This window comes from Pseudophryne corroboree, chromosome 1 (assembly GCF_028390025.1).
Source record: "Pseudophryne corroboree isolate aPseCor3 chromosome 1, aPseCor3.hap2, whole genome shotgun sequence".
NCBI lineage: Eukaryota > Metazoa > Chordata > Amphibia > Anura > Myobatrachidae > Pseudophryne > Pseudophryne corroboree.
In genome coordinates, this window is record NC_086444.1 from 1,088,400,978 (window position 1) to 1,088,418,725 (window position 17,748).

At 43.0% G+C, this 17,748-nt stretch overlaps 1 protein-coding gene across 2 annotated transcripts in view; it reads right to left on the reverse strand.

Annotated features, from left to right (window-relative positions):
* Positions 1–17,748, reverse strand: part of FAM184B (family with sequence similarity 184 member B) — a 194,773-nt gene that overhangs the window by 54,556 nt on the left and 122,469 nt on the right. For both annotated transcript variants that reach the window (XM_063921418.1, XM_063921428.1), the window contains exons 2-4: positions 3,205–3,969; positions 2,006–2,141; positions 1,768–1,916 (exon numbers count right to left, since the gene is read on the reverse strand). In XM_063921418.1, the coding sequence (XP_063777488.1) occupies positions 1,768–1,916; positions 2,006–2,141; positions 3,205–3,969 (1,050 nt within the window). The remainder of the gene's footprint in view (positions 1–1,767; positions 1,917–2,005; positions 2,142–3,204; positions 3,970–17,748) is intronic.

Here is a 17,748-nt window from a genome sequence, read left to right on the forward strand (position 1 = left end):
GGCTGGTTTAAACCACCTTGGTTTATACCAAATGTTTTTTTTTTTTTTTTAAAACCACTCTGTTTTTTTTAATATGCTATGACTACAGGCACAACACCGTGACTTCTTAAAAAAAGCCTATTGTAAGGGAATCCCTGGTATTATTCCACATTCTTGTTGCTTGTGGTCTTCATCTAAGTAATCTGAACCAATGGTGAATCAGATAAGAGAGGTGCTAAATCTGCCTAGCATCAAGCTCCTCCCCCAACATTCCTATAGGACTGGAAAAAACCACAGTTAACACTCACAGTCTTAAAGAGTAAACAACACCAACACATTAAACATTCAAATAAATCATATGAAAGCCTAATAACTTTGAATTGTTAATGTTATAAAGCATTAAAACATGGTTAATCAAGGTTTCTAATATATAGCAATGTTTCCCAGTATTATAACAAACAAGATAAAAAAAAATTTTCATTAAAATGTTACTAAAAAACATGTTTAAACAAAAAAAAAAACGGTTTTGGGGGGTTTTTTTTTTACTTTTTTTTTCCAACTCTGCTTTCTAATAAGAATACTAGAGACTAAGGGCCTAATTCTGATGCAAGTAATTTGGCAAAACCATGTGCACTGCAGGTGTGGCAGATGTAATATATGCAGAAAGATTTAGATTTGGGTGGAGTGTGTCCAAACTGAAACCCAGGGATGGACTGGGGCTATAAAAGATCCCTAGCATATTAGTAGCCGCATGCATGGTCATAGCTCATGGGGGCATGGTCGTTTAAGGGTGTTAACATGGTGTTAACAGGTAGTGGTCGTAAAAACACAGGCGTGTCATGGCTGTTTTCGGGGCGTGTAACTGATGTCAGCTGGTTGCTCTAATGTGCAAAAACATGGCGCCTGCGTGCCTACTGCCGCATCCAGTCTGTGCAGCCATAGACCTATTCGAGCAGTCGATGTTTCGCGTTCTTCATATAGTCTGCATATGCATACGCTACTGCGGCTAAGTTGCGGTCACTCCAGTGGGCATCTCTTGTCATTTCTGGGTGGCAGCTTCACTTGCTCATATCAGCAGTTGCATTGAGAAAACCGCACTTGCAGCAGCATTTGCGTCTATCTCTGAATCAGGGCCTCTGTACGCAAACACTTCAGCAACATGCCCCCAATTCTCTATAACAAGCCCAGAAGACGGACCATCCCTGTGCATCTGAATAGCCACCTACCAGTCATTGCCTAGGAATGCGCATCACATGTCCAATACCATGCACCCACATTGCAACTGCAACTATGTTTAGACAAGTTCTTTGCGGTTTTCGCAACGCAAAGCAACAAGAGATTGCTCAACTCTGTGTACATGGGCATTGCGTGCGACTGAGAATCAGGTGCTAGACGTGCACTGCGACCTGTGCAGAATGAACCAATTATGTGAGTACTGTATGAGCGCATTAGTGGGTACTGAGCTATTCTACAAACCAGAATGGAAATGACAAGGCGATGCTGCTGCATCTCCACCATATTCCACAGCTGTTGTACATTTACTGATTGGAGCTATTTTAAACACAATTATAATAAACACAACAAAATGTGTGTCCATTATTGGATTAATCCAGCAAAATGTCTAATTCATTTTTGTTGTTTTTTTTTTTAAAGAATTTCTATATATCTTTAATAATATAGAAGCTTTCATCACGTAGGCTGATAATGACCCTCACAAATAAAAGTACATTACACCCTGGGATATCTACATAATGGCTTTCTTGTCAGCATTGCTTACTAATACAATACCTGTTTTGAGCTGACAACTTCTCTGCTGTCTCTCTTGCTTGCACTTGTCTTGCTTAATGGCTTCTGCTGCACTTGACCAATTTGACTTTTTAATTCAGTCAGTTCGGTGATAGCTGCTTTGTGTGCATTCGACACGGTTTTCATCTGTTCTGTCAAAACACAGCATTGTATTATTGTTTTACCACACCGCAGACAACAGTACATGCTGACTGCACCACAAAGCATTGACAGTTACTACCTGTTTGATTCTGGATCTCCTTCTCCTGCTCCAATAGTCGCTGTTTGGCTACCAGAAGTTCCTCAGCCACTTGTGTCTGTAAGGTTCTAGATTCAATCAACTCCTCATCTCTTTGTTTTTGCTGTAGCTCCAGCTCCTAAAAAAATAATAATGCTTATTGACCCATTCACATTTAGTTGCAATGATTACTTTGGCTGACTGCAGTATCAATAAACTGGTTCCTGCATCTCCTGTCCAGTGTTCACCCAAAAGGTCATGTTTTGTGAGTTTCTGTAAGGGGCTGTCTAGAGGATTCAGTATGATATCCTGGCTGACGGGATGCCGGCGGTCAGAATACCTACGCCTACATCCCTAAAGTGCAAATCCCGATGGGGGGCAGGTAAGATTGCTCTCCTCTCTCCCCTACTACCCCCTAACCCTAACCCTCCCTTTCCACAATCTAACCCTAACCTGCCCCTTAATGCCTGCCTCTAACCCCTCCCCGGTGGTGCCTAAACCTAACCCCCCTTCCCCGCAGCCTAACCCTCCTTCCTTAGTGCCTAAACCTAACCCCCCCCGGTGGTGCCTAACCCTAATTCGCCCTCCCTGCAACCTAACCCTAACCCCATCCCCTACAGCCTAACCCTAATCCCCCCCGGGTGGTACCTAAACAACCTTCCCCCCCCCCCGCCCAGCACTAACCCGCCCGCTATACTTTCAGGGACCATGACGTCAGCATTCTGACGGCTGTCGGGATTTCTGGATCGCCGTTCCGACTGCCAACTACTGCTATTTAGGGACACCCACCGTACACGTATGCCATATTGCACTTAAACCCTGCCATTGCTAACAGCAGAGAGAAGACAGCTATCACTGCCAATGGAAGCAACCATTGTATATACTAAACCAACATTCCTATTCAAAGCCTTCAATGGTCTTGTACTGCTCTGCTGTATATTATAACCCATGGCCTGATTCATACTGCAGCGGCATATTAGGTGTCCATCTCCTGTGTACATACAGGTGCAGGCAAATAAATGTACAGTACACAGGGAGTGGCATCAACAATTCCACGTCCTGTCTGAGAAATCCAAGAAGTACTTTGGGGGACTGAGTAGATAATAACATTATAGAGAAGTGCCTTTATTTAATGATGAATTAATTGCTACCAATGCAAGATCACTATACAGTAACACATAATATACGTCATCTGTTCTTACCTGTATCCTTTCTTTCATATTATGAGACTGTTCTTTGACTTCAATCATTTCACGCACCTTCGCCTCGATGTCTCCTTTCAGCTCTTGGAGCTCCTGCTGCATGGCCGCCTCTTTCTCCTGACTGCCCTTTCTTTGTTCCTGCTCTTTCTGCTGCAGCTGTTTTATCATCTCAGTAACGGACTGCTGCAGAGCATTTCTAAGGTTCTCTCTTTCTTTGATATAGCTGGTGTGGAGTTTGCTGGTCTTGAGCGTGTATTCCTCCGTTATCTTGCGGTTCTGAGATTTTAGGCTCTCGATTTCTTTACTGAGTGACTGGATCTCCTCACTTAGTCTCTCATTTATTTTTTCCACAGATTTCTCATTGTCACTTGCTATGGTCTCTTTTCTTAGTGCATCAGCCTCCTCGGTGAGCTCCTGCAGACGGAGTTCAAAGTCGGTTTTCATAGATAGCATTTCACTGGACAAGGCTGCAATCCTCTCGGATTGCTCGCACTGAGTCTTCAGTTCCCTCTCTTCTGTTTGCTTTTTGTACATGGCCAGATCGGCCAAGGTTTGTTCCTTCATCTTGTTGTTCTTCTCCAGGGTTTCCTCAAGGATCTGAATCTGTGATCGCAAGTTCTTCTCCTCCCCTACCATGATCTCATACTGGAGAACCTTTTCCCTTGTCTCATTGGATATTAGGTCAATTTCTTTTTGATGGCCTTCTTTTAGAGTTAATATGTTCACTTCATATTCATCAATTTTGAGGTTTAAAGCATAAATCACCTTTGGAAACAATTAAGATAAAAACGTATTTGCATTAATTTAAGAGTAAACTGAATTTTGTTACTCAATGCTCAAAAATGCCATATACTGAATAAAACATACAGTAACCCAAATGGAAGTCTAAATGAGTAGCAAAGGATGCCATAACTGCCTACACAGTCCACTCTCACATGCTTTATTACAATGAAGATCTCAACACATTTAAGGTCACATTTACACAGAAATTACAAAAAAATTCTGAAGGGTTTACAGATATGTCTGCCAGGTATGCAGTCAGTCACAATACCGACGTCGGGATCCCAACAGGGCTGGAACCTGTGGCGAACGTAGCTTACCACCGAGCCCGCGGCATGGCAAATGCAGCGAACCCGCAAGGGGCTTCGTTGCACTCAACCCGGCATTCCGCCGTTCAGTATGTCAATGTCGGGATCCTGACGTTCGGCATCCCGGCCGGCAGAATTTCATACCGATCCCATCTGCCAGACATACAGTATATATTATATACTGATGGGAATTTGCAAAACAGGAAAGAGGACAATGGTGCACAGTATATCATTTGACTTTATATCCAGCTACAAAAGTTGAGGACACTATTATACTTATTTATTTATTTATTTATTTATTAAATACTTTAACACCTGATGATAGCTTGGCTTCCAACATCATAAAATTATCCTTATACAGTACATGAACAAAACTTATCACTAATATAAAACAGACGGACACAAGAATGGTGGTTACATTGTTCATCTTTATATACAGTATAACACCAAATAAGTGCGACCAGACCAGAACGATTAGAGATAACACATCAACAATGAAACTCATTGAATGTAAGCTACAGGAGGCCTACAATGGGGGAACAACAGCTGCCCATATGCACTAGGGTGGGGAAGGATAATATAAAGGAAGATGGGATGCAAAATAGCATGCCCAAAAGTAACTTATGCTTCCAGCCTTTATTCATATCATGCCCCCTCAAATCACCCCACCTGGAAGGAGAGTGCTGTTGCTCCATACAGAATTGCCTCCTGATATGAAATACAAACTATTTCCCGGCGGGCGGGATGCTAGCTGTCAAGATCCCGACAATGGCATTCTGCCCGCCAGAATTCCGGCAGCGGAGCGAGAGGCACGGGTCCCCTTGCGGGCTCGCTGCGCTCGCCTTGCTGTGGGCTCGGTGGCTCACTACGCTCGGCGCAGGTTCTATTCTCACTCTATGGGTGTCGTGGACACCCATGAGTGAGAATAGTCCCTGCGTGCTGGGATTCCGGCTGGAGGTATTGACGGCTGTCGGGGTTCCAGCATCGGTATCCTGATCGGCGGGATCCCGACAGCCGACAAAGTGATTGCATCCCCCTGACATAATGTCTGACGTCAGGCATGTAGTGGCAGGGCATGGGGCTGTCTCTCATAGTGAGACTGGCTGGGATGCAGACTGTGGAATGCTATAATGGTTTGGTGACTCTGGTTTTCCAGCAGTTTATACACAGGATAATATTATCTGAATATGTTTTTGCTCTCTAGTAAGTACATTTATGTATTCCCTAAATAAGGACTGCTGACTGACAATGTATTACTCATTGATGGACTCACTAACAACAATTTAAGAATGTAATGACTAAATGTAGTAATTTCAAGAGTTACTGTAAAACAATATTATGTTATACAATCCAATAATGTACAATCCAATTATGTACTAATACAATATAAATAATTTATTAACAATAACATATTTATACATTGAATAAAAATAATGTATTAATTTAATGACAAAATATATCTGGGTACTAACTGGCCATGTACTACTTAATCAACTCCCTTGTACTGTTTTTTTCCACTCACATTCTCTTCCTCTTCACTATTACCACCAAATTTAATTTTGTGGCTTTTGTGGCTTTTTTGCCGCAAAAACTGGCTTTTCGTGGTTATGCTCACTACCGCAATATTCAATTGCAAATTTGCAAAAACAGGATTACCCACGAAATTTGTTTCCAACAGTGAATAGTGAAAAATGGTTAAATCTGCCTGTAACCCCCAAAAAAGCTACACTAACATCGGATAACAGTAGAGAAGTTTATTATTGATTATAATACAAGTATTTCTGGTTCTTAAATTGGGTCAAATGCTAATATATGCATTTAAAAAAATATTTTTCAGCAAAATAAGTGCAAAAAATAAATTTGGGGTACAATAAAAATGGATGTAAGTATATATTTGAGTCATTTTAGGAGACTATAAAAAAAAAGTGGAAACAGCCCGATTTCTCCCACCTGCAAGTCACTTGTCCCACTCATAAAGCACCCCACTATACCTGACCCATACCTTGTACCTCAATTTCTATAATTTTGCACTTTTTAACCCCAAAAAATGACATGTCATTATCGGACAATTAAAAATAATTAAACTTTAGAATGTAAGCTTTCAAGAACATGGCCCTCTTCTCTCATGTGCCTGTACGTCTCTTATTTAACCTATATTTTTTTTCTTTCTTTTTTTATATAATCTGTTTTTATTGGTATCAATCCAAGTACAAGTACACAAAATTGCATAGGTAGAAATAAGTCCTGAACATTCAGAAATTGGTAAATTTACAAAATATCAGGGAAAACTGACCCACTCGGATTAATTTTCTGAAGACAAAATAACATATAGGAGAAAGAGAAGAAAAGATTAGGGATAGAACAAATAAGAGAAATAGAAGAGAGGGGGAGGGGAGTAGGGGAACATACAAGATCAACTAACGCTGACCGAAAGATGCGTCTGTGTACAAGAAAGCTAGGACACAGTTGGATAAAAAGGAGTTTTTATATGCCTCGGTTGACTTGTATTCAAGCCAAGGAAACCAAATAGCCGTGAACTCAGCATGTCTACCCATGGACGATAACAATAGTTCTTCCATGCTTATAAAGTAGTCTAATTTGGAGAACCAGTCTTTACGTGTAGGGGGGGATGGAGATTTCCACAATGCAGGAATCACCGATCTAGCAGCATTGCTAAGGTGGTGTAGTAGAGATCCCTTGTAGGCAGAGAAGACTGACATTGGGGAATGACCCAACAACCAAAAGGCTGGACCAGTGAGGCGTGTTGTATTTAAAATACATTACAATGTTTTAATAACATCCTCCCAAAAGACAGTTAAATGGGGACATTCCCACCACATGTGGAGTAATGTGCCAACTGCTGAAGAACAACACCAGCATGTATTGGGAGTGGAAGGGTACATGGCATGAAGGAGCAAGGGATACCTATACCAACACATTCATATTTTATACTGAGTCTGAATACAAATAGAAGACAAATAGAACTTGCATGCAACTTAAGAAATATAGTTTCCCAATCTTTTTTGGGAATAGTCAGACCTAAGTCCCTTTCCAAGGCAAATGCATAATCAGGAATAGTTGTAGAGTGTGAACTCTGTAGTAACTTATAGAAAGTAGAGACTATGTGGGTAGGAGATTGAGGACACACACAAAGCCTTTTCGAAAAGGTGTCAAGTCTCTGGCCGCTAGTTTCAATCTATTATCTGTGTTCAGAAAATGCCTAACTTGTAGATACTTCCTAAAATCGTGTTGTGGAATATCCCATTTATTTTGGATCTCAGAAAATTGCTTAACACAAGATGAAGTCACCAGCTAGCCAGCTCTGAAGAGACCCGCATCCGTCCATCTGGTAAAGTGAAAAAGAGGAAGACCTGGGGGGGAAGCTAGGATTAGCCAAAAAAGACGTCAGTGGGCCAAATTCAGAGGAAATAAAATCAGAATGTCTCAAAATTCTCCATAAGGTCAAAGTGGGGGTAATCTTTGGATGGGGACAAGAAGGTTTAGGTAGCTTAGGAAGCTAAGGAAATCTCTCTGTATGTTGTTGCATATAACTACCTTCATTCACTGCCCATTGTTTAACATCCCTATTCCTTGTCCAATCCAGGATCCTGCCTAGAATGATAGCCCTTAGAATGTAAGCTCTCACGAGTAGGGCCCTCTTCCCTCATGTACTTATCCTTTTCTTACTTTAATAATCCTCAACTGCCCAGATCCCGCAGTTTTTTTTTTGACCACCTGGAACTTATCTCTATGTTTACTGGTGTAGTTATGCTTAGCTGCCCTGTACTTGTCCTATATTGTATTCAACTGTAAGTCACTGTTTTCCTATTTTTTATGTGCATTTGTACTCTGTAATCGGGCGCTGCGGAACCCTTGTGGCGCCATATAAATAAAGGATAATAATAATAATAATAATAGCACAATAGTAAGTCTTAATATCGGGTAATTGGAAACCACCAGAAGAAGAAAATCATGTTAAAATAGTGTGTTTTATTCTAGGTCTCTTATGTGACCAAATACATTTTCTAATCAGGAGCTGAACGAATTTAAACCAAGAGTCAGGGATGTGAATTGGCAGAGTTTGAAGGATATATAGTATTTTAGGGAGCGTATCATTTTAACTACATTCATTCTCCCTAGTCAAGGGAACTGTTTAGCGTGCCATCTGCTAAGGTCGTTCCGTATTGTCTGAAGAAGGGGTATGAAGTTGAGGGAGAACAAATGGGTGAGATCTCGAGTAAGCTTAACTCCCAAATAGGTTATGGACGAAGATGCCCATGACAGCGGAAACGCCTGTCTGAGGCCTACAATCATAGAAGGGGCCGAAATATTAAGAGTACTGTATTTAGAAATTTATTTTAAAATTGATAATTTGCTAAAAGTCTCAAATTCACGCATTAAGTGCGGGATAGAGATAGAAGGATGAGATACAATAGCTAATACGTCGTCCGCAAACAAGGCTAGTTTGTATTCCTCTCCATCAACTCGAAGGCCTGATATGTTAAGATTAGTCCTAATTGCCCTGGCTAGGGCTTCAATGCAGGGAACAAATATTAATGGGGATAGAGGACATCCTTGCCTCGTCCCATTATGGATGGTGAAAGGATCTGATAGAGAGCCATTCACCCTGACCCTAGCCGTGGGTGATCTGTATAGTGCCAGTATTCTATTAAGAGCAAGGGGACCCAATCCAATGTGCTCCAGCACCGCCCTCATGACGGTCCAATTGACCCCATTGAATGCTTTTTCAGCAACAGTCGAAAGCAGTATAGTAGGAATCTGCTTTTGAGAGGCCAGGTGAATAAGATTCAACATCTTAGTTGTATTATCTTTGGCTTCTCTCCCCAGAACGAACCCCACCTGATCCAGGTGAATTAAAGAAGGGAACAGTTTATTTAATCTATTTGCCATCAATTTGGAGAACAATTTTAGGTTGACGTTCAAAAGCGAAATGGGTCGGTAGCTGGAGCACACTGAGGGATCCTTACCCTGTTTCGGAAGAACCGTTATATGAGACTCCAGGGAGTGTCGGGAAAAATAAGTAGTAGCAGAGACAGAGTTAAAAGCCTGAAGTAGCATAGGGGCAAGGATGTCTTTATATGTTTTATAGTACGCTATGGTGAAACCATCCGGGCCCGGACTCTTGCCTGATGGGGACGAGGAAATGGCTTGCTCAACTTTGTGTAGGGTGAATGGTTGTTCCAAAGCTTTCCTATCCTGGGATGAGAACATAGGAAAAGCCACAGATGAGAGATAAGCCTTAATTTATGTGAATGAGGGAGAGGGGTCTGAGTTGTTAGTGTTATTGGCCAAGTTATATAACTTAGAGTGATATTGCCGAAAGCAATTCTCAATTTCCGGGGGTTTAAGTAAGATAAGCCCTTTTCGTTTTCATTAACCCAATAAAGGATGCAGCGTTTTGGGGGTCATTCCGAGTTGATCATAGCTGTGCTAAATTTAGCACAGTTACGATCTTCTTCCCTGACATGCGGGGGGACGCCCTGCACTGGGCTAGCCCGCCCCGCATGTCAGTGCTGGCCCCCCTCCCGCAGAAGTGCAAAGGCACTGCACAGCGGCGTTGCCTTTGCACTTCAGGAGTAGCTCCCAGCCAGCGCAGCTTTAGCGAGCTGGCCGGGAGCTGCTCCTCGCTCCCCGGCCCGCAGCAGCTGCGTATGATGTCAGGCAGCCGCTGCGGCCTGCCCCCCGTTAGGTCCGGCCACGCTTGCGTTGGCCGGACCACGCCTACGAAACGGCGGGCAAACGCCGCCGTTTTGCCCCCTCCCGCCCATTGATCGCCTCTGCCTGTCAATCAGGCGGAGGTGATCGCTGTCCTGCTACGGCCTTCGGCCGTCTGGCAGGTGCATCACCGCGCCGGCGCATGCGCAGCAGGGACCTGTTCGCTCTGCTGTGTTAAAACGGGTCCGAATGACCCCCATTGTGCGCGGAGTGACAGAGCTAACAAGCTGCCTGGCTTGTTTCCCCATTGATCATACCGACGTTTACATTTGCGAATGGAGTGTTTAATTTGATCCGAAAGTAAGTTATGCAATTGAGCACGTGCCTCCGTCAGTTCTACGTACACCGTCTCGGACTAAGAGGATTTGTTGGAAGTCTCAAGGAGTGTAATTTGCTGCAGTAGATGTGCAATGCACTGAGTTTTTTGTTTTTTCAAGTACGATCCAAGTTGGATGAGTTTGCTTCTGAGAACACACTTATGTGCCTCCCAAAATGTAATCCTAGAGATATCTGGGGAATCATTAAGAGTTATATAATCGGCTAATGCCTAATCTAGATCAGTTTTACAGTACACATCATGCAGCAAAGATTCATTGAGACGCCACGACCACTGTCCAAGGGAGTGGGGCGGAACCGATAGGGTCATGGACACAGGGGAGTAATCTGCCCAATGGAAGCATCTTAAAGTAAAGGAAGGTGTCTATCGCTCAGGAAGAGATAGTCCAGTCGTGAGTCAACTCGGTGTAGATGGGAGTAGACGGAATAATTTCGTCCAGAAGGGTGTAGGACCTTCCAGGTATCGGCCAACTGGTGCTCATAAAAAACCTCCAGACCTGTCGATGTTTATGTTTTGAAAATCTGGTGGAATTAGTACAGTTGTCCATGAGTGGGTCCATTGCCCAATTAAAGTCACCGCCCATTACAAGGATGCCCTTCAGTAAAGAGTCAAGTTTCATCAGATAGGATGTGAAAAACTGAGATTGTGCGTGGTTGGGAACCTATCTTCTTTTCAATAACAAATCCCTCGGTTTTCTGCCACCCTGATACTTATTTCAGTGCTGTTTACTGACGCAGCTATGTTTATATACCCTGTACTTGTCCTACAGTATATGGTATTGAATTGTAAGTCACTGTCTTCATGTTTTGCTTATTTGTTTACTCTGTAATTGGGCGCTGCGTATCCCATATGGCGCCATATAAAAAAGGATATAATAATAATAATTTCTAAGTGCCTAATTAGTCATTCAGGGGGTGTCCCATGGGTTCTGAACCAAATCTTGACATTTTTAACTTAAAACAGGGATTTTCCCCAAGTTTATCACCTGCTCAGAGTTGGTGAATGAAATTCGCTGTAAAATGACAGCAAATCCATTTTGGCGAACAATTGAATAGGCACTTTTCGCGAATTTGAGGTAAATTCGGTGTTTAATTGAATTTGGCCCTTATTCCGCTACTTATCTCTAAAGCAGTAATTTATAATAATACCGCTCTTTAATCCCTGGGGTTTATGTAACAGCTTGTTAGATGCAGGCTCTGATGAGAGTCCATTTTTTTAAGTGTTAAGTTTCAACAGTTTGCTGTATCCAAAACATCTTTCTATGCCTAGACTATCCTGCTTCTCTTTCTGTTTTTAGTAACTACATTCTCTTTTTCCAAAAGAACCTTCTGATGCCACAGTCAGGTGGGCATGGGATACACTCAAAGGCACCGTGACCAGGAGAGATACATACCTTACTCAGTGTCTCTGGCAGAATCAAGTCAGTGGTAGGATGAGGTAAGTGTGCCTGTAAACACATGCAGGACATGTAAGTATGCCAGGCAAGTGTGCTCTTAAATAATTTGCATTGGGGGTATGTATGCCGTGTACTGTAGGTTAGTGTGCTCTGTAAGCAAATGCAGGGCAGGTATGTATGTCAAGTAGGTAAGTGTGCCCTGTAACCACTTGCATTTGTGCCAAGTATGCCAGGTAGGTAAGCATGCCTTGTAAGCATATGCAGGTCAGGTAAGTATACCAGGTAGGTATAGTAAGCGTCCCCTGAAAACACGTGCATTTGTGCCAAGTATGCCAGATAGATAAGTGTGCCCGATAACTACTTGAATTTGCACCAGGTTTTCCAGGTAGGTAAGTATGCCCTTTAACTACTTGCATTTGCCTCAAGTATACCAGGTAGGTAGGCATGCCCTTTAACCAACTGCATGTGTGCCACATTCTCCCTGACTCCCTAAATAGACCAGCAATCTCTTTGATTGCACCTTACCTCCATTACGTAGCTGTCAAATTCTTGAGGGGGAGAAAAGAAATCAGAGATACATACATTCAAATGGGATCATCAGTGCCATTTCACTGCAGTTTAAATAAGGTTTCTCATGGCCACTTACAGTATATGGAACCTCTTGTAAAACCCAATAAAAAAAAATCTTCAACTAGTAGATTTACTAATTTTGTGGAAATAAGTCATTTTTATGACACGCCTCTAATATGTAGCAGTACACGTCCGCACTGATAGGTGTTACTTTTCACAATCTCCCTGAAATTTTTTTTTTTTTTTTAAATAGTCAAATATGAGGTAAGTGTGCCTTGTAACAAGTTTAACTTGCTTTTTTACCAAGTCTGCCAGGCCGGTAAGTGTGCCCTGAAACCACTTGCCTTGACAATTTAGTATGAAGGGCCGTATTCACGGGCCGATTTGGGGAGAGATGTGTGCTGAGCAGTTCGCTCAGCACACATCTCTCCCCCCGCTCAGCACAGCGTGATGTGTGCTGAGCGTGCGGGGGGAGAGGCGCTCATTTCACCCAGCGGGTGAAGTGTGCGACCTGCTAGATTGGCCTGCATACAGGCCAATCTAGCACCAGCGATAGCGATGCGCGGGACTGCGCATTACTATCGCTGTGAGGGGTACACACGGAGTGATCGCTGCTTAAAATCTAAGCAATCTAGTCAGATTGCTTAGATTTTAAGCAGCGATCGCTCCATGAGTACCCCCCTTTAGAATTCTGTGTTTAGAGTTCTATGAATAGACCCCTTCAAAAACTGATCCAAAGCAATATTTGCTCATATTTTGGATGCTGAAATAAACTAGTACAGTAGGTGCTAATTTCTTAAGATCTAAAATGAGGTCAGCCCAGAAAATCAGTAGTTTTAGAGAGAGTTTCTGCAATTTTGAGCATCAGGGAAAATTAATGAGGAGGTACCACAGAAGTTGAAAGAGGGGGAACAGAGATATTTGCTCTATTCCTCCACTTTCAGGTTGAATATGTAGTCTCTGTAGGTTTTTATAGGATTGGGAAAAATTTCCCATTTACCTAGCTCTGGAAGATTAGGGGTTGATTCATGTTTCTAAATAAAGCAAAAAACAGCAAGTAACTTTGTGTCTAGAACAAGTCATGTTGCCATGCAAGGGGAGCAAACACATTTATATTTTTTCTGTGCAGAGTAAATACTGGCTGCTTTTGAATGTAGCCCAGAAATTTTAGACAGCTTTATTTTTACACAGCAATTTAGATTTCAGTTTGAACACACCCCACCCAACTCTAACTATCTGCACGTTACATCTGCCCCACCTGCAGTGCAACATGCCCAGTTGGTTGCTTTTTTGCTTTTCTTACAAACATGAATCAGACCCTTAGCCCCATTATCTAGTGGTATCTTAAGATGGTATTTCCCAGCTGTAGCTGAGCTATGTTTTTAACATTTTCCTTCTCAGCTAATTATTACCACATTCGCCTGCTGTGCTTGTGCAGTGGCTCAGCCTACTACAAAACCATAAGAAAAATGATCACATAGCATTCATTGTCATAGGCTATTATAGTCTGTTTCCCTGCATCTCATTCTTACATTTCCTCTGAAAAGCATTCCAAATCACTGTGAAATGAGACTATGTGGAATGGTAATTTTGTGGGCTATTATGTGAAAGTAGCTAAATATGCCTATCAGTCATTTTTATTACAGTATTTTAGATGTATTGCAGGTTTATTTTGAAAGCCTCAGCTGTTTGCAACAGTACCATACACCAGACACCGTCTAAACCTATTCTTTCAGAGATCCAACAAGTCACAGATACAAATCCATCAGATAATGTGTACAGAACCTATGATGTAAAGCTGGGTACACACTCGATGAATTTTTAAACGATATGCCCGATTCTGATATTTCTGAACGACATATTCAAATCGTCCAGTGTGTACCCACTATATCGTCAATGTGCGCTCCCGCAAGTGGTTTGCGACATCGCCAGTCGGCTGTATATGCAGCTCAATCTGGCAATGCCTTTATATTATTCTAAACATTTCTATAGTGAAAACTCTGGAGTATACTGGTCTATGACAGGTGAGGCTCTGCTTCCCCTGCCTGCCGTGACCGCACATCTTTGATCTAAAGGCACCAAATTTCCAGCAATATATACTGCACCATTGTATAATGCCCACATGACCGCATGAGTTCATATCTGTGTGTGTAAATGTAGCTCTGATACTAGCTAGTGCCTCCCCAGCAATTGACCTTACCGCACCTCACTGCTGCCCTACCAAACGCGGCTGCTTTTGCAATCGTTCCCGAGCAGTGGGGAGGAAGGTGTCTGGCAATAGTTTGAGGGAAACTGCTGATGTTCGGGCAAGGTAGAGTGGCCCTGGAATAGGGAAGTGGCCGGGAAGTAGGGTGGGTGGGACTGCCGATGTTCGGGTAATACAGAGTGGCACTGGATCAGGGAAGTGGCCGGGCAATGGGATTGGGGGGACTGCTGATGCTCGGGCAAGGTGGAGTGGCACTGGATCAGGAAAGTGTCCAGGCGGTGGGGTTAGGGGGAACTGCCGAAGTTGGGCAAGGTGGAGTGGCACTGGATCAGGAAAGCGGCTGGGCAGTGGGGTAGGTGGCAGGATGGTGAGCCGAGATGTTACATGCCTCCCAGCATAGCCACACAAGGTGCAAGTAGGAACCAACAGAAGATAAGCATGCAGGCAGCAAGATTAAATATTATAAAATAAAATTATCTTAAACGACAGGTGGTCACATGTCTTGGTGCCCCCGAATCCACCAATGTCCCCTATATATTCTTTACTTGAGCCATTGTATCTTATACTTTTAGTGTATAACTCTCAAAGAATTTAAAACGACACCCGGAACATGTTCCTGAAAAATATCACGTAGCAAAATGTTTTCCCCACTAGAGGAGATGACAGTAGGGAAAATAAAGAGTACATACGTACTGTAGGTATTGTAAATGGACTTATTGCACTTGGAGGGGTATGATTTGATATACTGGTAGCCAGCATTGATATACCAGCCAAGGTAGGTTGAAAGGGTTGGGTACAGGATCCCGGTGCTCAGCATGCAGGTGGCCAGAATCCCAACATTCAAAATACAGACGGCTTTTGATAAGTATTGTAACCATAACCCTAACCCACCTGTCTGGCAACCTAACCCTAATCCATCCCTCCAGATGCCTAACCCTAACTATCCCCTTAAGCAGCCTAGCCCTACACCCTAATGATAACCCCTATACTTACCGTCGTGATCCGTCTGGTTTTTAGCATCGGGATTAGACCATCAGGATATTGACTACATCCCAAAATTAATGGTGACGATGGAGTGTCCTCATACATCTAGCCTCAATACGTCAGCAAAAGCAAGGGCCCATGCAACTCTGCTAACATTGGGCATCTTTTTTTTACCAAAAATATGTCTTAGTCGTAACACAATGCAACTAAGATGCACTGGGAGACTGTGCTGATTAATTTGATATGACACTTGTATATTGTGTGTGACTGAGTCTGTATACGGAGCATTAAAGAACTTGTTTTGAAAAAAAGCTGCAGATGCTACATTGTAGCACTTTATATACAGATTTAGAGAATCAGTCGCACCCAGATATACAAGTGTCATATCAAATTAATCAGCACAGTCTCCTCTCCTTGTTCGTCCTAATCACATTGTGCTACGACTAAGATGCATTTTTTACAACAAAGAAGCACCACGCAAAAAGATTCTCGGGCATCCTGGCGTGCCAAGAGGGAATGTTTGGTGTGACTTCAGCCAAGATGTATGAAGAAATATCTGTACTGTAAAAGGGTACTTGGTGTAAAGGACAATAATACTGTACTAGAATTTGGAGGAAAAATTTAAAGTTTTTTTGTCTTTGTTAATCAATAACCCCAGCTAGGCAGTGAGCTGAGTTACTCAGCATCCATAGGTCCTGCAGCGGTCCTAGATGTTTGGAGGAAGATGGGAAAGTTAGGGGCGGAAATATAATTATGTTCCACCAGTTAAGAATTAAACACCTTCATAAATTCTGTAATGCTTACACTGAAGCCGGGTAAATAGTAGATGTGTATGTATGTATTTGTATGGTATACAGTACTTAGGTAGATAGTAAAAAGGTCGACAGTTAATAGGTCGACCACTAACGGTCGACATGCATTAGGTTGACATGGCCCAAAGGTCGACGTGGCAATGGCCGACACATCATATGGTACACTATAGTGTATATGCGGTACACTAATTGGGGTTCCTGTGGTTGGTCGGTGTAAACGACACCAAAAACATAAAAAAATCATATTGACCTTTTTCTGTGTCGACCTTTTGACCATGTCAACCTTTTCTCCACATCGACCTTGTCCACGTGACCTTTTGGGGTCGACCTAGACACTGCTGACCTTTTCACTGCCGACCTAATGAACCACACCCATTTGTATGACTGGGTTGTGACAGTATGTCTATGTATGTGTATAAATGTGTGTGACTACGTATGTGAGTGTGTGTGACTTTATGTATGTGATTGTATGTTTGTGTGTGTGTGACTGTATATTTGTATATGTGGGCTGCAGTGTCCTTGTCAAGAAAGTTAGGGATAGATTGCTCTCACCTGCTATGCATGTGAGGCGGTACAACCCAGCAGCTGGGGAAGCAATGCACATGCACTCTGCATGACAGGAAATCTGGTGTGATGTGTGACCATGAAGGTACTTATCTATCATGCAATACCATCAGGGAGGCATCTGATTGGCTCAAAATATATTCTGCAGCAAGACAACGACCCCAAACATACAGCCAATGTCATTAAGGACTATCTTCAGCATAAAGGAGAACAAGGAGTCCTGGAAGTGATATGGGTGGTCATTCCGAGTTGATCGCTAGCCACTTTCGTTCGCTGTGCAGCAATGAGGCAAAAAAATGGCACTTCTGCGCGTGCGTATGCGGCGCAATGCGTATGCGCGACATACTATTACAACGAACGATGTAGTTTCGCACAGGGTCTAGCGAAGCTTTTCAGTTGCACTGCCGGCCGCAGAGAGATTGACATGAAGTGGGTGTTTCTGGGTGTCAACTGACCGTTTTCAGGGAGTGTTCGAAAAACGCAGGCGTGCCAAGCAAAACGCAGGCGTGGCTGGGCGAACGCAGGGCGTGTTTGTGACGTCAAAACAGGAACTGAACAGTCTAAAGCGATCGCAAGTGCTGAGTAGGTATTGAGCTACTCTAAAACTGCACTAAAAAACTTTGCCGCCGCTCTATGATCCTTTCGTTCGCACTTCTGCTAAGCTAAAATATACTCCCAGTGGGAGGCGGCATAGCGTTTGCACGGCTGCTAAAAAAAGCTAGCGAGCGAACAACTCGGAATGGCCACCATGGCCCCCACAGAGCCCTGCTCTCAGCATCATCGAGTCTGTCTGGGATTACATGAAGAGACAGAAGGATGTGAGCAAGCCTACATCCACAGAAGATCTGTGG